Raw genomic sequence first — 20,514 nt, forward strand, 5'->3', positions numbered from 1 at the left:
TTGTTTGTTTGAAGCTGCTTATTTGTAATCTGCTTATACTTGTAATTGTATTTTTCTCTCATTGTATATTTTATTGTTCTCGTTATGCGCTTAGAGGCTTTTCGCATGAGGCGCTTTACAAATGTCATTATTATTAATATTATTATTATTATTACAATGTATTACCAGAGGAAAATTACTGTAGCCCTTCAAGAACCAAGTTCAAGGCCTGTATTAGACAGTACACAAATGGAAAATGTTTTTTGAGTGCAGTCGTGAGAATATGTTCATGGAGTTGATATGTTTCCGTTCAAGAGGTGACACTAACAGAATTTTGAAACAGAGTTTAACAGAACATTCCATCTTTCATTGAATGAAAAGATTTTCTCCATTGCACGAATGTGAAACATTCATTGATTGTTTTATATAACATCAATATAAAGATTTTTGATTGGACGATAAAACTATGTAAATAAACAAACTGTACAAGTTTATGACACATGTGATACAAGTTTTGAATACTATTGTTTAAAACAATTGGATTTTTTTTCCGATTTTTTTTTTCTATTCATGCATGGTTAATAACTTTAAAAAAATAGGTCATACATAAAGCTTTTCGTTTGACACAATGTAAAACAGGGAAGTGGCAATTCTAACAGACTTCCTGTATATTTCACAGAAAAAGCTGGTAATATTTCTTTGGAAATGGTTCATGCACTATACAGGACTTGTTAACAACACTGCTGTCACCCATTCCAAAGTTTTGTTTTTGCTGTGGATTGTGAACAAATCAAATAAAAATTATGACGATTAGTTTTGTAACGCCCTTCCCTGTTTCAAATGGTCTCTGTCATCGAAAAAAAATTCTGAGCAAGGAAATGACTTCATCCAGCAATTGTGAATCGCAAAATATTTAGACATTGAGGAGTAAATGATTATTTTTAAGTAGCAACAAATTGCATTGCACTTTGCCTTGCAAGGGAAATCAGTCACTACTAGCTTTTTGCCTCTGATGAAAGTATCTTAACATTTTGAAATGTTTTTGAAAAAAAGTTCTTACTCAACATCTTTTAAGGGCATGCACTCTTTAAGAGAAAATTCATTGCTTGTTTTCAAACCTGTACTTGATTTACTCCTTTGTTTTGCAAAAGTAGAAGTTTTTCAGTTCACCGAAGCGGTTTCCAGGAAAATTGTGTTCATTCTGTATAGCCGTCAAACTTTCACCCAGATTGATTTGTAGGTGAAACGTATCCTGTATGATTTAAGATTACAAGTAAATCCCCATTCCATGTTGACAGTACAGATTTGGATACTATATTTTGTACATGATCATAAATTACACTGCCCTGTGCTGTGACTGGTTAGACCATGTTAGACCCTATAATGTACATGTACCATGTCCTCACAGTGACCCTCACCCATATTATGTGTACATAAGACCACCATTGAGAACTACTGGGCTGGCCTGGCCCCCATGTCTATTCTACTAGCCCTGAACTTGCCAAATAAAAATTCCAGTCTTACAAACAATCTCTGTGAGGCCCCATTTCTTCATTTAAATAGATGATTTTAAAATGCGGTAGCACAAATGTTGCCTACGCAGAAACAGGTTACCAGCCAAAATACACTGTATGTGTGTAGTGTTTGTGACTGGTTCCCTGCTAATTTACTACTTTTAACCCGGCGCGGGAAAATGAGTCTCTAAAAAAGCCAAATTTAAAGAGAGTAGAGGTACCTTGGTGACATAACCCGAAGTACACGCCACATTCACCTAATAGAGCTATCATCAGCCAATTGAAATTTGTTCTTCCTCATTCTGGACTGTGACGTAGTTCTCATCAAGTAAAAATCAAACAAAATATAAAACACTTACTGACTGACTAAATCTTCACCATCCTGACCAAATGGAATCCAGCGCACCATGCTGTGATAATAATAACCTGTACTTGATCCTTTAACCACACTGAGCAAATCCCATCCATTACAACCAAGGGAAAAAAAGAAAAAAATAATAATCCTGCAGAAATAATAGAAAAAAGCCTTTCATTATTCATAGTTTGACCTGTGTCTGCCCTGGCTGTCATTGTGATAATCTGTAATAATAGTAGAGAACATGGCATACCCACCATGGTGGGTTTATGACAGGCTCATGGGAGTCAATGGCCTTGTCTACTGGTAGAGCATTCTTAGAAACCCAGCAGTGGTCTAGTCATTTTTCACGTCTATTAATTTTTATAAAACTGAAGTTTGTGACTGTCACAAGGTCAAATCTAGCAGTGATGACCCCAATAGCAATGAGACTACAAAGATTTTCAGCAAAAATTTGAGGTAAGGTAATTTCATGACATAACCCTCCAGTCTGTGTTTACAGTACTGTATACAGACTTCAATTTGCAGGATGAAGTGAAGATTTTTCATTCCTTTATTCCATCGTTGAAAAAGATTTGAGCGTCTGTGACTGAATGAGTTTTATAGAAGGACAGGTGTGTGTCAGATCTCGATTTCTTGTAGCTGGTTTTCTAATAATAGTCCCCCCCACCTCCAGCCCATCAATTTAAAATCACAATCGCGATGCCCTTGAACCTCGACCAAAATCAACTTGGATCATTTTACTCCTTGCCCTAGGAAATATTTTCAAGATGACAGTTGGAGTTTCACTTTGGATGGCTATTTTGGGGGAAAGGTTGAGAAGATTTTTTACTGGAAGAGTTTGGCTTGCTGGCGGCAAATACCTTGACGAATAATGAGTCCCTCGTTGATGATGCTTCTTCCATCTTGCAGACAGTCTGGGTTGTGTTTCCTTTCAAGTCTGAGAATGTGAAGTGTGTAAGAGAGAGAGAAATAGCTTCGATTGGATCCGCTTTGCAGAGATCATAAAGTGCAAACCCCTAGAGGGATTCATATCACAGTTCCACGAGCTATTGTTTGGAAGTCGTCATGTCGACAAATGAACACACCCTCCTTTCTTGATTCCTGGCATTCAACTCTTCAAATTGCTATTTACAGTATTGAGTTATTTTGTCAGGATACACTGTCCTGTAACTCTCATCCATTTTATAAATAGCGTCAATCCGTCACTTTCACGTTTTAGAGAAAATTGCATTTGCATCGAGCTCTGGTTGGGCAGCGTTGTGGAATTAAATGCAGGTTTACTCTTTGGCTGTTGTCCGACACCCCCTCATGCCAGGCAGTCATGCCGTGGCACGTATCAGTTAAGTGATTTTATTGATTCGCCTGAGCAGTGAAGGAAAGGAGAAAAAAAAAAGCCAACGATGCTGCGAAAGAGAACCGGCGGATTTTTTTTGGCATTTGTCCTCGTGAAATAGAGAGACTGAAGTGTGGGGTAGTGTCACATTAACAGTTTGCACCTTTTGTTAGTCCAAGTGAGTTTAAAGGGAAGGTTTGACGCAATTGAGTTTAGAAGATTTCTCATAAAGAAAGAAAGAAAAAAAGAAAGAAAGAAAGAAAAAAAAATCATCCAGTTTTAAGTGCTTAATTTTGCTCTTGGATTTGTCATAAAAAAATATAATTTTTGTAATTTTTTTATTTATATTTTAATTTTTGATATTTCTATATTATTTTTAAAAAAATGAGAGAGGATTGTCGGATCATTCAAGCATGAATATTGCTTATTCAACCTTAAAGGCAGTGGACACTATTGGTAATTGTCAAAGACTAGCTTTCACAGTTGGTGTATCATCGAACTTGCGAGATAATAATGAAAGAAAAAACCACCCTTGTCACGAAGTTGTGTGCGTTTAGATGGTTGATTTTGAGACCTCAAGTTCTAAACCTGAGGTCTCGAAATCAAATTCGTGGAAAGGTAATTCTTTCTCGAAAACTATGGCACTTCAGAGGGAGCCATTTCTCACAATGTTTTATACCATCAACCTCTCCCCATTACTCGTTACCAAGAAAGGTTTTATGCTAATAAATATTTTGAGTAATTACCAATAGTGTCCACTGCCTTTAAAATACACAATGTAGTTGGTTATACTGTAAAGATTCCCTGAGAGTGAGAATGCATCTTCATCCTACCAAACACCTGTCTAATATCAGGTAATTTTAAAATTCCTCCCTACACGAAGGGTAAGAGTGCTTTGACATGTCAAGTACCGGTACGTCCATCCTTTGCGTTGTGGGGTTATATCGATGACGCTGATTACATCAGAGGAGCAATGTGCGAATTGCCGATCCGAGAGGTGTGAATGGTAGACCGGAGCACTTGTTTTGAGGCTTGGTTGGTTCACCGTTGTTATTACTATTATTATTTATTTGGCCACTGATACGAGTGTACACGGCAGTCAAAATAAGATACAACTGTGATAATTACTGTAGAAGCACCCTCAAGTGGTCAAAATTGCAGATATCTGGAGCTGCTTGCCTACTTTGTACTAGTGTCTTTGGCTGGACTCAAGAAGAAGTACAGTACATAAACATGTATTTTTGTTTGCCACTGATTATGCAAGTATTGCTTTGGATTCGCTTGTTGTAAACCTTGTTAAGGTTTCAAAGTAAAATGTTTTACCCTTGAAGCCCAAACATAACAGTTTACATTTCATCACCATTTTCATGAAATAATGAATGAACTCCCACACCAAAGTTCTGTGTTTTAAGAAAAGTATGTTTGGAGTTACTGTAGATTCAGTGATGACTTGCTATGAAATGATATCCCAAAAGTGCATCCCTGATACAGTAATATTTTAATAAGACTTGTGTTGTACTTGACACTTTGTAAACAGATGGACTGGCACTTTTCACAGCTGGGGTCAATTTCATAAAGCTGTGTGTGTTTACCATAATACATGGTTAGCAGATAATTGTGTGTAAGCAGATTTGTAATGCTTCTATGATTTGATATAGCACGATTTAGATGCAGTGATCCTCCACTTGTCTGCTTACTAGAACTGCCGGTAAGCTAGCATCCCTTTTGCTTTAGCTTATAAAAGTTATAGTAAGCATTGTTTATGACATAGTTACTGTGTTAAGTGCCACTCTGTAAGCAGGAAATGATCTGCTTACAGGTTTTGTGTAATTGGTCACTGGTTAGCGTCACATTTTAATCATTAATTTGTCAAGTTGGCAGTACTTTAGATGGAATTTACTGGATGATTGATAACACTAACAGTACTGCAAAGCTCTCAGGTTCAAATTGGAACTGTTCTCCTGGCAATTCTCAAACAAGCTAGATACCGTAGCAGGCCTTGACTTTAACGGAATCCATGGGAGGCCATGTCCGCTGTTGCCCTGATCTTAGGTCTTGGTGCCCCTTCAAAAGTTCATGGAAGTGCCTTTTTGCACAATAAAAAATGTCCTTGCCCTCGCAATGGCCCTCATTAGCCTGCCGTAGACCCTTGTAGTTTCATACTTGGGCGTGTTAGTACACATTGTGTTGATTTTCAAAGAGGACTTCGCCTAAGAGAGCCAGAAAAGTGTTTTTATTGTCGTGATGGACGTTGACTCTTCCACTAAGTGTTTACTCCAGGAAGGAAGCAAGACCTCATTCTTTGTATCCGAGTTGGAAATAACGTCATAATCATAACAGTGATGGACTGAGATCTGTAGAATTTAATAACAGATAGAGAAAAAGAAATGGCATGTAAAAACTTTAAAAGGAACGTAGCTATTGATGGTATAAATTATTTTGTCTCAGTTGACCTAAATTGTATCTTTTTTTATTTGCCTTTAAATCATCATTACCTCAACAATAAACAATCTATCACCCCACCTTTAAGTCCCTCAGGGGTGTTTGCTTCATCACCAAGGCAATTAAACAATTTTCCCCCGTGTTTTGTTTTTCACACAAGTTGGTTCCAAAGCCCAAGTTGTCCATTTCAAGCCAATAGTCCCCGGCTGCCAAATCACGTGTTTTAAATATCTTATTGATAAACTTGACTTTGTCTTGCATGTGACCTTTGACCTTAAGTGTCTAGCCATGTAATTGTCAGTGTATCTGGTGGTGTGCCCTTTTAATACAGTAGTGGTTGAAATAAAACGATACATGTACGTGTCTATAAAACATGATTTTGCACCCCTATTGAATATATATATTACAGTGGGTGTCTGTCCGTATTGTGTAACAGTCCCAATGGCGACACTCTTGTGTACAGAATGAACAAAAGAGTCTGCAGGGGTTATCCAGCCCCACTCAAGCGTTGCTCAAGTTGTTCCTATTAACTTGTGCAAATCTATTTTTTACAGAGCCTGTGTCAATCTACATAAAGGTCGCATAGTGGTACATGTATATGCTAGTTCATGTTTTTAACAAACTGTTTCCTTTATTACTGGAAAGAGATGATTTATTGGGAAGAATGTGCATAGACAAACATGTAGGTCAGAAAATGACACACCTTTAAACATTTCACAGAAAGTGTTTTATTAATATTTCATATAATTTCTGACTGGTGCCCCTTTGCCTGCTTCTGTTTAAAGATTGACAATCCTCTAAATGTAGCTTCACTTTTGACAAAATTCCTTTACAAATGATATTAAAGTTAATGGCAAGTGAGTGAGAACACCATCACAGGGGTAGATAGAATTGGCAGAACACTGATCACAAGCACATGCTGGAGGTTGTAGTGTTTAATGTAGTGGTCAATTTGACTTTGTTCATCCAAAAGTGATTTATAAGTAGGCCTACCAAGTCAGTTTCTCTAAAAAACTCTCAAAATTTACTGTTTTACAAGTGTTTTCACATACATGTACGTTTCACAGTTAACTGCATTTGTCTGCATTGGAATTTTTTTGAACTTGTGGCGAGCCACTCGTCAATAGACCAATTCATAAATTCCGCTCTAGTAACTTAAACGGCAGTGAGAGTTTAATAAAATACAACCATTATGGCAGGAACTGTGTTCCATTTTAGACACGACAACAACTTGAGTTGTAAAGCTCTTAAATAGATCTCATGTACAATTGTAGACCATTGAAAGGAAAGAAATAGTTTCAGCCCAAGTTTTGTGTGATCGTTTTCAACTTCAAAGCGGGAGTGAATTCTGGGTGTATCCAGGTGGAAAACCTGAACTGTGGATTTGCCCTAGCGTGCTGGGTTGCGACTACGGTTCCCACTACTACAGAACGGCACTGCGTGTATAGATCCAGAACTGATAAACAGCATTGGGCTCCAATGTTTAAACATGTGTAAACATAAATAGGCCTCCTGTATGATTTATGAATGTGTGCTGCACTCTTTGCACTAGGGGTCAGCATTTTACTTGTTTATTTGCTGGTGTGGAACATGTACACGAGTAAAAGGTTAGTCTTAGAGCATTGCTCTGAGCTTGCTGAATGAGCTGGCGTTTATTTGTTGCTGTCGTGTAGATGGTGTAGTCATTGTATGAATTGGCAGAAATAGGCGATGTGTACTTAATATACAGTGTCTATGTTTTGCATACACTTAAAAAAAAAAAAAATTCTACTGCAATTCTGCTTTTTTTTTCAATTGTGATCTTTTGGTTTGAGTTTGAAATTGGAGATCACAGCTGAACACATTTATCAGGTACCATTACTGCTTCACAATCTATCTTTTTGTACTGTAATTATGTAGCCGATGGCATTTATATAAGATTAGTTTTCAGATGAAAGAGGGCATGTTGTTTGATTGGCCGCCGTCAAGTTCAACTACTAATGCATAAGAAAGTTTAATCACTTTTTAATTTGACGAGGGCCATTGGGGTTGAAACAACACTGTGAAGTTAATTCATTATATCTAGAGGATTGGAAGTAAAGCATTTTAAAAAAAAACCTTTAATTAATATTTTGGAGCCTATTTTGACGTGATTGTGCTCAGTAATAAGTTGTTTGTGCTTACTGGCTTAATGAGATTTGGACCCAGCTGGCCATGCAACTTCCGAACAGATTAGCTGCTTTCATGGATTTTTGAGCCATTAAAAACTGATAAACGCTGTTTCATCCATGGTGTTTTTTAATAGATACTTTAATGGTGGTAATTATAAGTTGCATGTCGTTACACCGGTACCACTTACAAGGTACCACCTGCTCCTGGTGAACACATCCATTGACCTCATCGCAATCTGCATTCACCAGAGGTCATCTCATGATCACAGGTTCTAGACCCTGGGGTGGATTTCACAAAGGTAGTCCTAACTTAGGACTAGTCCTAGGCAATGCTAAGAGATAGGACCAGTCCTATGTTAGGAGCTTAGGACTGGTCCTATCTCTTAGCATTGCCTAGGACTAGTCCTAAGTTAGGACTACCTTTGTGGATTTCACAAAGGTAGTCCTTACTTAGGACTAGTCCTAGGCAATGCTAAGAGATAGGACCAGTCCTAAGTTAGGATGAGTTACTGGTCCTAACTTAGGACCAGTCCTATCTCTTAGCATTGCCTAGGACTAGTCCTAAGTTAGGACTACCTTTGTGAAATCCACCCCTGGATATTTAGTGCATAATTTGTAACCTTAGTTACAGTATTATGTTTAAAAAAACTCCTGTTTTAGTGTTAAAGTGTTGAATTTGGACTAGGCAGCGCTAGGTATATTTCTTGTTGTAGAACGAACGGAGTGTAAATGTTGTTGAGACAACAGAATATTAATTTTTTATCTTGGATACAATTTTTGGGGTGTTTTACTCATGCGTCAATGACTCTGAAGCATTCTATACTCAGCACTTTCCTGAGTCCACAGACATTACATGGGTGGGATTTGAACCCAGGACCTTTGCCATTCTAGAGCCAACGTCTTACCACTAGACTACCGAGCTTGCCCGATAGCTACATGTAGCGACAATTTGAATTATCCTAACGCTTAAGGCATATTTTGGGATACACCAACTGAGAATACTGGTCTTTGGCAATTACCAAAGGTGTCCAGTGCCTTTAATAAGGGGGGTGGCAGACTGTTGACACCAAAAGCCTGCTCTATTCTGTGTTATTATTTTGTTTTTGACTGATCACTCCCCCATTAAACACAGTATATTTTGTATTCCTCATGACCTTTGACCCAGCATCAGAAACTCTTTAGTCATGGTCTGCACCCTGTTTTATTCATCTTGCTTTTGAGTGGCTGATCCATACAGCAATCTTTGCCATGAACTCGTTACCCCATAGTAACCCATTTTGTAACCGTCCAGCGTTTTACAAATATACATGTACACATACATGTAGTCTGGTTTCTACATGTACGGCCCTGGTTCAGAAGTGTCAACTCAAATAGTTCCCAAAAACTTTGCCATGAATTATTTTCCCCAAAGTAACTGATTTGTGTAATCTTCCAGTATTTACAAATATACGTACACCTAGTCTGGTCTCGAGGTACTGCCCTGGTTTAGAAGTGTCAACTCAAATAGTTCCCAAAAACTTTGCCATGAATTATTTTCCCCACAGTAACTGATTTGTGTAATCTTCCAGTATTTACAAATATACGTACACCTAGTCTGGTCTCTAGGTACTGCCCTGGTTTAGAAGTGTCAACTCAAATAGTTCCCAAAAACTTTGCCATGAATTATTTTCCCCAAAGTAACTGATTTGTGTAATCTTCCAGTATTTACAAATATACGTACACCTAGTCTGGTCTCTAGGTACTGCCCTGGTTTAGAAGTGTCAACTCAAATAGTTCCCAAAAACTTTGCCATGAATTATTTTCCCCATAGTAACTGATTTGTGTAATCTTCCAGTATTTACAAATATACGTACACCTAGTCTGGTCTCTAGGTACTGCCCTGGTTTAGAAGTGTCAACTCAAATAGTTCCCAAAAACTTTGCCATGAATTATTTTCCCCATAGTAACTGATTTGTGTAATCTTCCAGTATTTACAAATATACCTACACCTAGTCTGGTCTCTAGGTACTGCCCTGGTTTAGAAGTGTCAACTCAAATAGTTCCCCAAAACTTTGCCTTGAATTCTTTTCCCCACAGTAACTGATTTGTGTAATCTTCCAGCATTTACAAATATACACCTAGTCTGGTTTCCACATGTACTGCCCTGGTTTAGAAGTGTCAACTCAAATAGTTCCCCCTTGTATTCGTTCTTGATAGATCTAGTTGTTTAAATCACAGGAGCAGGAGACCTGTATTTGTACTTCTCGCTATCTTTGAGGGTAAATAACGGTTGCGAATATCAGTAGTGTGATTCTGTTAGCCGTAATTGTTTCTGACAGTTGCTTATCTTTGCGGCATTGGGAGCTAGGTTGTGCACTTCGGTTCATTTTTGTTTGACATGGGCCGCCGCGTTACTCGTGGGAGGTTTTTATTTTAAGGGCGGGGGGTTAGGATTTCTGGCATCAACCAAACCATTGGGCTAACATTGCAACACTGAGATAGGCTGGGCAGGATTATGGTTCGCGTGATATTACGCATGTTGTGGTTCAGCTACTGTATCTAGCGGCATGTGGAGGTTATGTTTCAGTAATAGAAGCTACTAGAATTAGACTAGGGTAGATTAATGCTGGGGAGTCTTGCGTCTTGGGTGTTTCATATGTCGTAGATGGACGGGAGTTGTGTGGTGTCTACAATACACACCATCAGGATTAAGGTCTTATGTGGGTTGTTGTTTCTTTGAGGGGGAGGGAGTGTTCATAAATAAAATGGTACTGAAATGATACATTTTGGATTTAAATTGAATTGCTCTTTGGCTGTGTGATACTTGTTGGGGTCTAAGTGAATGTATTTGTGTCAATAGATACAACACTCATATTGAATGATATTTATTTTGTAACGCATTTATTTTCATGTTTATGTATGAGCGAGGATGAATTACCCCTAAGGTTTGGAAAGCTTCTTTACTATCCACAAGTAATGAATTGTTCCTTGTCCGCCCCCTTCACACACAAGAAATTAATCAAACTGTTCTTAATTTATTCTTCCTCACTGCAGATCCTCCCCCGAGAGAAACACTTCTTCATTTTGCGACCCGTCTTGGTCTTCCTCAATTCGCAGAGCACCTATTGGGTAAGGAGGGCAGTGACATCGCCCTGAGGTTGCCCAATCAGAACGGTGAATTGGCGGTGGCGCTTGCCAGGTCACATGGCTTAGATGACTTAGCGGATCGCATGAACGAGTAAGTGGTGTTTTTTTTTTTTTGTGGGGAGTTTTCTAGTCTTCATGGGCAAGGCACCTATATTTCCGAAAGGGTGCTTTCAAAATCTTAACTTTTCACGGACTTCCTTGAAAGTGCATTAAGGTTCATCGTGAGAAATCCAGGGTCATGTCCTTTCAGGTTTCCTTGTCCTTCGTGACCTCTTTAAGTAATTACCCACCAGTAAAAAAAAAACAAAGACAAAGAGCACTTAAGTAATAACCCTGGGTTTTTTTTCCTCCTGATTTCAGGACTTATCTCAAATTCTCATAGAGCCTCCAAGTTTTCTTGAAAGAAGTCAGAAGTAAAGCAGGTACAAAAAAGTAGAAAGAAATAGTACACATGCTCTGAACAAGTAGTTTTTTTGTAATTCTGGTGATGAACAGATTCTGTGAATCTCCTGAGTTGTAACACCTTGGAGGATCTGGGACTAGAATAAGGGGTAATTCCGGCCTGCCATCCATTTCCTGCATTTTTCACATTCATGAAATATCATTCCTGAAGTAAATATTGCACATTTGGATAATGCTATACCTGGCCTGACATCATCTTAATAATTGCAATGGCACAGAGGAGGTTATTTGGGGTTGACATTTTTTTTTTTACTTGAGTGAGATTTGAACCACACCAATGACCTCCGGATTAATATGCCGGTGCTCTACCAGTTATTTCGTTTTATTATTTGGTACTGAGAAGATGATTATGAAAAACATCTCTTTGAAGGTAGAATAAATGTGAAAATTAGGCATGCAACATTTCAGTTGATCAATTAATTTTTCATTTTGGTTTCTAAGCTCTGCCGTTGAAAAACTCAGTGCAAAGTCCATCTGTGTCATGTACTTTCCTCTTTTGTTGACAAACTGCAGTGTTCAGGCCTGACGTACTATCAGTTTCCCATAGACTTTGTACACAAATTTCCTTTTGGAGCACCCCAGTCTTTAGATGTACTCTAAGAGCTTTTTCATAGAGAGCATATTCTGCCCATGGTGACTATAAAATTCTTACCAATTAATTATTACCGATGTTTGACATTTTCTCTGAAGAGCGTGGGGGGGGGGGCGGGGTCAGTATGTATGACAAATGATTAATCATACTGTATTAAATGAAAAATGAGACCCATTAACAGATGTTCTTCTGTCCATTTAGTGGGAAACCTATGACGCTAAGTATCAATAGTGTAAATAAACTAAATTTTTTGATGATAAATAAACTCAATTTTCTGATGATAAATGTTCTAAAATTTCCGATGATAAATGAGCTCCAATTTAAGGAGCTGCCGGGCAGAAAGCAGAACAACGACTTTATATTGTGTGCTTTACCCTTACACCAATGTGTGATCAATCCTGCCGAAAAACCCTCTCTGTACAGGTATACTAGTCAGCTGGGATTCGAACCCACAACCCCCTTAAAGCCATTGGACCCTTTCGGTACAGAAAAAAAAATAAAAGTTCACAGATTTACAAATAACTTACAGGGTTTACAGAAGGTAGTGGTGAAAGACTTCTCTTGAAATATTATTCCATGAAATGCTTTATTTTTTGAGAAAACAGTAAAACAATATCAATTCTTGATCGCAAGAATTACAGATTTATTTTAAACACATGTCATGACACGGCGAAACGCGCGAATACAAGGGTGGGTTTTCCCGTTATTTTCTCCCGACTCCAATGACCGATTGAGCCTAAATTTTCACAGGTTTGTTATTTGATATAGAAGTTGTGATAATGATTTGTTGGTAAACCCTTATGTTCCACTGATTTTCCTGTCTGTTTTTTTTCAGTGATAAAACATTCCTGATTGATAATTCTGATTTGCCACTTAGTTTTTTTGGCGGGTGACCTGTTTCTGCTAAGCGCCATTTTCATGCTTAGCAGATTTATGCTTAGGCTATGAAAATGGCACCTTGATCAGGTTAAGCTAGCGGTAATCAAGTTAGGATCCAACCACCTCCCGAGAAAAAAGGTGCTACACGTCATTCATGATGGGAGTACATGTATGCGTCATCTAATGTGATTTGGTGTTATGATTTCTCTCCCCCCCATTGCAGACACGACTTTGGAGGCAGTTCGCATCAATCGGCCGATCTAGGTAGAGTTCAAAGCAAATCAGTGATGGTGAAGAGACACTCTCTCGGCACGGCTACTATCAGCACCAACACGACGGAGGATACAAGGTCGTTAGGTAAGATAGTTATGATGGCGACACAGTAAAAATAAAAGATAGTCTATCTCTCTGGTGTTGGAGCTAGCCACAAGGTCACAATTTCATAGAGCTGCTTAAGCTCAAAATTTTGCTAAGCATAACAAAATTATGCTTACCAGAATAAGGTTACCAGCCAAAATACCATTTTACATTACAAAATAAAAGTGGCATCCTGCTTATGTTTGCTATGCAGAAAATTGCTAAGCATAACCCTCTGCTTACATGTATAAGAAGCTCTATTGAATTGAGCCTGGGGCCCAATTTCATAAAGCTGTTAAACAGAAAAATCGCTAGGCAGTGTTTTCTGCTTAACAGCTTTATGAACTTGGGCCCTGATCTAGTGGCTTAGCATCCAGCATCCCCTGACAAAGATATGATCTTGAAAGGGCTCCTAAGATTCCTTCATTCTCATCGTTGTTTATTTGTATTATCGCAGAGGAAGATATCCAGATGCTGAAGGAGATCGTGAGCTTCATGGGAGTAGAAGTAGAGAGTCCCCCAGCGGGTAGATCCACTGAAGACCCACCTAGTCCGGACTACTTCTCAGTGGGTAAGTGTATTTTTTGATAATTGTTAAAAATATTTTTTATATTTTTGTTATAATGCAAATCCCAGACACACGACGCCTGAAGGCCACTTCAAGGTGTGGGCTACATTCAATTTTTCTCAGGGGCCATTGCCAACTGAAACAGGGTTACCCCCTTTACAGTCCATACGGATGCAAACTGTACGGATGTAGGCTTTGGTGTCATCCATTAGTAGCTTGGCTGGTCGAGCAAACTTAAATCACTGTACTAACCAAGAACCCAATAGAGAGAAGACACGTAAGGAAGTTGTTTCAGTTTTAGATGTGATAGGAAAACTTAGATGTGATAGGAAAACTGCTGAGAATTATTCCAGGGAAATCCACGCAGTCGGGTTGGGACTGGAAACCCAATCCACATAGTGTCCCCGGCGTGATTCGAACCGGGTCATAGAGACGGAAGGTGAAGAAAGATACCACTATGCCAACCTGACCACCCTTTACCGTGGTAGTATGATGGTATGTCTTTTAGAGATTTTTCTCAGCCAGAACAACAAAAAGGCTCATCAGAAGTGGCTTGTGACGTCTATGTTTTTGAAAGGGCAAGGACACCAAGGCATTTTCTACTCGCTAAAGGGCACCCGTATGAGGAAATTGTAAGTTTCTAGTGGTGCATTTTAAGGGCACCAAGGCAGTGACCAGGGGGCATGGAGGCAATTGCCTTTGTTGCCCCTGTGAAGTGTCAGGCTTGTGTCTCATACAGGGGTCTATTGAAGGTACCGATTTTTAAATGCAGCTCTTGATTGATGTGTTTGACAGGGAGCTTACCAGCAAGACTACCATCGGAGATGTTACCTTCTAGGATGTCATCAGACCAGTCCAGTCAACAGTACTTCTCAGCAGGTAGGTGGAGAAAAGTGTCGTGGAGGGGGAGATAGATGGGGTCTTTGGGAAGGGGGTTGCAATGGGAGAGTTTTAGGGATGTTGGTTGGCAGTCGACCTACCAGGAAAATGCATTGTTCTTCAGATCTATGTCAACAATGGAAATTTACTTCTTAACACTACTGCCACCTAGCTTGCCAAATTCTCAACTTACAAGTTTTTTTTCTCCAAACCCACTCAGAAAGATAAAAATAAAATAATAATAATTATAGTAATAATATAAAAACAATATCAAAACTGGTTATTGTTATTATATTTATTTAGAATTTATTTGTAAAAAGTGTCAATTGGAAACTAGAGCATTGGAGAGACCATACATGTGTACTCTCTACCAAAATCCAGAGATGTGTTCTACCTTTATATTGAAACTGACTAGCAGTCAGTTTAAATCATTCAAATTAACATTCTCCTGCAACATTTCTCAGTCCACCATGGAAAAGACAACAATATAAAAAGCTTCAACAGGACCTTCCAATAAAGCAATCATATATTGCTTACATTTGAATATCAAGTTCCGAAAGCTGTCAATCCGTTTATGCGTCCCGTGTAAGACGACGCGGGGACCCTACTGCACAATTTTAAAGGTTTCCTCATGCTCCGTTGGGCTTGTGTCTTCCGCACGGTTAAGCAAAATGAGAAACATGGCGGGATCCACCGAAGTGCAAAATGTGTAATTCTGTTGAGTAATCCTTAGTTGCCTGCTGGGGCTAGGACGGAACGGCGATTTTGAAATCACCTCGGGTGAACGGTATTCCCATGTTTCACAAGGGAGCTTAGCCGTTAATCGCAACCTTCTCAAATAAAGAGATACGCATCTCTCTTGCTCCCATCCCTGGAGAGACTCGCTGAGCTTATTCAGGGTTGTACTTTTTGATAGTGGATGTGGGTAATAATGCCAGTACAGTTGCAAGCTCTAGGCACTATATGTGATAGTGACGGTAGATCAGTGTCCAGCTCAGTGAGTCCATACAGAGCATAGGAATGACTTGTGCAGCTACCTGGTGGATTGAGTTTGGCTTGGCATGACGGGGAGAATCCTTCAGGTTAAAAAACTGAACAAAAATTTGCTAAGCTGTAGGAACATTTCCACGTACTCAGCGACACTGATATCAAAGTTATTTAAAAAATGATTTCTTTACTGACTTGTTATGTTGAGAAGTAACTAGAACTAGAGTGTTTGCTCTAAAAAGAGCCAGCATGGTCACAACATTTTGAACAGTATACTCTGTTGTCTTGTTTGTTGTGTTAAGATTTGTGATTATACGGAACAGATTTAAAAAAAATCATGTCATGAAAGACCTATGGTCGATGATTTACCATGGAACGGTCCGATTTGATCTCAGAACTCTAATATGAATATAACTGTTGAATCTATTCGTTTGAAGTCTTTGTTTACAATTTGTGGAACAGGTGACACATACTTAAGGGGAGGTACACGCTTGGTAATTACTCAAAACAAATATTAACTTAAAAACTGACTTGGTAACGAGCATTGGAGACTTGTTTATAGTATAAAACATGGGAAACGACTCCCTCGAAGTATTAAAAGACTTCTAGCTAGAAGCCTTTTATTCCAATCTGGAATTATTCGTCCAACAGGGGTGTTTTTTCTTTCATCATTTTCTCGCCACTTGGATGACCAATTGAGCTCAAATTTTCACAGTCTTGTTATTCTATGCTTATGTTGAGATACACCAAGTGAGAACACTGGTCTTTGACAATTGCGAAACGTGTACAGTGCCTTTAATATGATCACGTGGTCATTGATTAACCATATAACTGTCTAAATGAGCTTTATCGGATCTGATCTCAGAACTAAATTAATATAATTATGACTTTTGAAGGATCCTGATGAATCTATTACAAAGTCTTTCAAGCCTTAAGTTATATTTTGTGGAGCGGTCGTCGCATCGTACTATACTGCTACAGGTGAATGAATTCCTCTTCTGTATTTCTTTGTAGCTGACGAGGAAGATGAAGACAGAGGAGATGAAGATGAAGATGAAGATGAGGAGACAGAGATACAAGAAAACATTCCCGAGGAAGAAGTACTAGGTAAGAAAGCTTTCCTCTACCCTACCTTACTATAGGCGACTTTTACCCCCTCTTCCTTACCATTGGTGACTTAAGTGGACTTCACCAATACCCTCTCTTCCTTACCAGTGGCGACTTTAGTTGACTGCACTCATACCCCCTCTTCCTTACCATTGGTGACTTAAGTCGACTTCACTCACACCCCTTATTTCTTACCAGTGGCGACTTTAGTTGCCAGGTTTACACAAAGGATTTTGATTTCTTATTCTCTTACCCTTGGAAAAGTCAGCGTGCCATTATTATTTTGGGGGAATGATGAATTATTTATATTGAACAGGTGCCTGTCCAATAATAATAAATTTTGGAGTGTTGCTCCAGTAAGTACATTTCTAAATAATGGATGACATGTGATGGGTGTTCCACATATCAAATGTCAAGGCTCGCTGTGTGTGGTTTATAAACATGATCTCTTTATACTTTGCAGAATTTTCTGCTTAGCGAGTTTATTTGGCCCTGTGACTAAATGTAAATTCCAAAATATACAATATCAAACCTTGGGATTGATTGTGTATGAGCACTCGTAACCTGGAACCATCTGCCATGGAATTGCTTCAATTTTTTTTGACAGTCACAGATGTTTGGATTCTGCTCTTTTAATAACAACTTATTTGGCAAGTCTGTACACTCTTCACTGATAAGTCAGCACCAGCACCTAATACACAGTAATTTCATTATTGTGCTAATTAGCATGAACGATGTATCATTAGATTTGCCATTTTGTGTTTTAATGAAGTGACATATCACGATACTCCACTTTACCCATACATAAATACATAGAGCTGACACAGTGCCAAATTTGTTTGGTAGGACTTTTGCAAAAGTGATGTTTTCTTTTGTATTTTTACTCTGCGGGCAAATTTTTAATTTTTTTTTCCATTTTCATAAAAAAAAGTAGTAATTAGTCAGGACCTACATGCAGCACCTTCAAGGATGAAACTGAATTGAAAATTATCTAACTTTGTGCTTTGTGAAAAAGCACTTTTACTAGCTGTAATAACAAAGTGTATAAAGTTCATCTGTCTTAAGTAATTTATGATGGACTACATTTTGCTCTCTGCTCCTAAGTAAGTTTTTCCAGAGGCAGAGTTTGGTCTCTTGGTTATTGAAAGAGACATTCCGATAATTGAGAAAACTTCAACTTGCCGATTTCTCAGAATTGTCCTGATTCAAGTTGAGTAGTCGTGCTTTTCAGTTGACATTTGCCAACAGCATACGCATCAGAGACCTCTGTTTTTGCAGCCAGTGCAAGTCCACTTTGATGATCCTCATTTTTGCGTTTTGTGTCTTATCTTTTTGTCAGCCTTACTTAAGGGCAAAATATATAAATGTCTTATCCCTAGTCACTGCAGACTACCCACCCAAGGCATTATATCACAACTCTCCTTTCATATAGGCCGCTTAGTTCAACTGTCTTTATAAAATAAACATTAGTCAATCTGAGTGTAACGTCAAAACCCATTTGCGGAAAGTGTTACCAGGGTAACGCCAAGGTGTGCCAAGTTGAATGGCATTAAATCCTTAAAGGACAACAAAACCTCTTAAATTGGCTTTTTGAGTCGGATGACGTTATTGCTGGTGGCTCTGTAACGCAGTTACATCAGAGAGAAGCTTCTTCGTACCTAAAGACGTCCGTATAGAAATGACACTCCTGGGGGTAACTTCAATTCCATTGGTGACTCTTGTGGCGTCAAGGTGTTAGCCCTAGTGTGCCAATATTATTTTTCTAGGGCGAAAGTGCAACGCAGAGCGTTTAGGTGAAATGGCTTGGAGATAGTTAGGCTTGTGGATAAATGTCAGGCAGCATGTTTTAATGTTGTTACTCTGGGGGAAAACATATCTTGGAAAGGCCTTGTGTGGGATTGTTGAGTGTAAGAAGTGCTGTAGTTACATGTAGCCACCAGTTTTGTGACTAGGTTTATTGTACTAAACCATGTTTCTTGACCTAGTTTGTCATAATTTGTTCACTTACTTGGTTGAGATATTTACTGGGATCATTATTGCAACAGTTATCATTTGGAAGCTGACTAGTTATATTGTAATAACCAGGTTACTTGACCTAGTTTGTGGTGAATTGTTCACTAACTCCAGGGGTTACCAAGAGGTGGAAATGCCATCATTTCAAACAAACTTCGTCAAATTAGGATAAAAGTTTCAAAGCTTTTTGCCAGTAATGACTCTCACCTCTAAAGTTCTACCGACAAAATAAATTACATTAAAACTACGCAAATTCCATGTAGTCACATTGCTTTGTATTTGATATCTTTGTTTACATAAATCTACATTTCAAATTTTCTCTGTGCAAATCCTCTCTCAAATCTCATTATCCTTGAGACTAAAAGGGTCAGAGGAAAGTGGGGCCCAATCCGTGAACCCAGGTCGGAATCTGTCTTTAAAAAAAACCACAGTCTCTTAAATGATGAACAAGTATTTGTTATTAATTCCTGAAACATTTATTCGTGACCCCACAAGGCGTGCTCAAATCAGATAACGGTGTTAATGCTGGTCGGCACTCTTGCCCATGACGATAGATCCCGGCTGGTCCATTCTTAATCGCTTCACCCAATTATTGTGATCGTGCCACTCGCAAAATAAAAAAAAACTCATCCTATTTAAACTAGAAAGCTGGAGGGATACTTTGTAATCGTATCAATTCTTGAATCTTAAAAGGAGATGTGGGTCAAAGCCAACGAGAAGGTCATGAAGATGTTTATTTTGAATTCCATTCAGTGAAAAATTAATTAGGGTCATTCTTTGGTAAAGGCCCACTCAAAACAATTGTTTAATTTTAATTCGAAAGCTTACTCTCTATAAAAAAAAGTTGAGGGCGCACTACTCAAATGACGTCATGTGCATAAGGTCTATGGAAGTGCCCTTTGTAAAATGAAAATGGCCTTGCCCCACCGAAGATGAAATTCCAAAACGATGATTAGGTTCCACGTAATAAACTCCTTTGAATGAAGAATTAAACATGTAATACATTCCCCACTTCGATTTCAGGAAACCACAAGTGTATTCTTTCAAAAGATCACCAATTTCCTTAATTTTTGGAAACTGTTTTGTTCTGTTAAAGATACTGGACACTATTGGTAATTACTCAAATATTTTTTTGCTTAACAACTTACTTGGTTATGAGCAATGAAGAGAGCTGTTGATAGTATAACCCATTGTCAGAAATGGATCTCTCTGAAGTATAGTTTTTTAGAAATAGTTAATTTCTCACTCATATTCTCTTGCAAGCCCAGATTTTCACAAAGACTGGTCTTTGACAATTACCAAAGGTGTCCAGTGCCTTTTAATGAGTGGAAGTTGACAGCTAGTTCCTCTGCTTGGGATCTCTGTCGTTGGATTATTATGAACAGGACACATACATGTAGCAGCATGAACCACCTACTGGAATCTTGCTAGAATTCCCTCCCGCAGGCCGTCTCGAAAGGTCATGAAATAAGGAACAGTGTGGGATTGCCCTGGTGTACGTGGAGTGCAGACCTTAAAGGGTTTGGGGACTTTTTGTGCAACACAAAAAAAACAAACGTCCACAAATTTTCATTAAACTTACACGGTTTGAAGATAATGATGGTAGAAAGCTTCCCTTAAAATTCTACTTGCTGAGGTGCTGCAGGTTTAGTGAAATGAGTAAAAACAATTTCACAAAAATAAATTTTTGCCTTGGTAAGGTGAAAATTATTTTAGCATCTACACTGGATTAAACGGGACTCTCTTGAAAATATTTCTCGGTTATTTT

The 20,514-nt window shown here is 38.5% G+C and overlaps 1 protein-coding gene across 7 annotated transcripts in view; it reads left to right on the plus strand.

The window, feature by feature from the left end:
* Positions 1-20,514, plus strand: part of LOC139941329 (rho guanine nucleotide exchange factor 28-like) — a 127,031-nt gene that overhangs the window by 26,547 nt on the left and 79,970 nt on the right. For all 7 annotated transcript variants that reach the window (XM_071937765.1, XM_071937766.1, XM_071937769.1 and 4 more), the window contains exons 6-10: positions 10,810-10,993; positions 13,059-13,192; positions 13,650-13,763; positions 14,556-14,639; positions 16,641-16,733. In XM_071937765.1, coding sequence (XP_071793866.1) covers positions 10,810-10,993; positions 13,059-13,192; positions 13,650-13,763; positions 14,556-14,639; positions 16,641-16,733 — 609 coding nt within the window. The remainder of the gene's footprint in view (positions 1-10,809; positions 10,994-13,058; positions 13,193-13,649; positions 13,764-14,555; positions 14,640-16,640; positions 16,734-20,514) is intronic.

The sequence above is a fragment of the Asterias amurensis genome, chromosome 9, assembly GCF_032118995.1.
Source record: "Asterias amurensis chromosome 9, ASM3211899v1".
Lineage (NCBI taxonomy): Eukaryota > Metazoa > Echinodermata > Asteroidea > Forcipulatida > Asteriidae > Asterias > Asterias amurensis.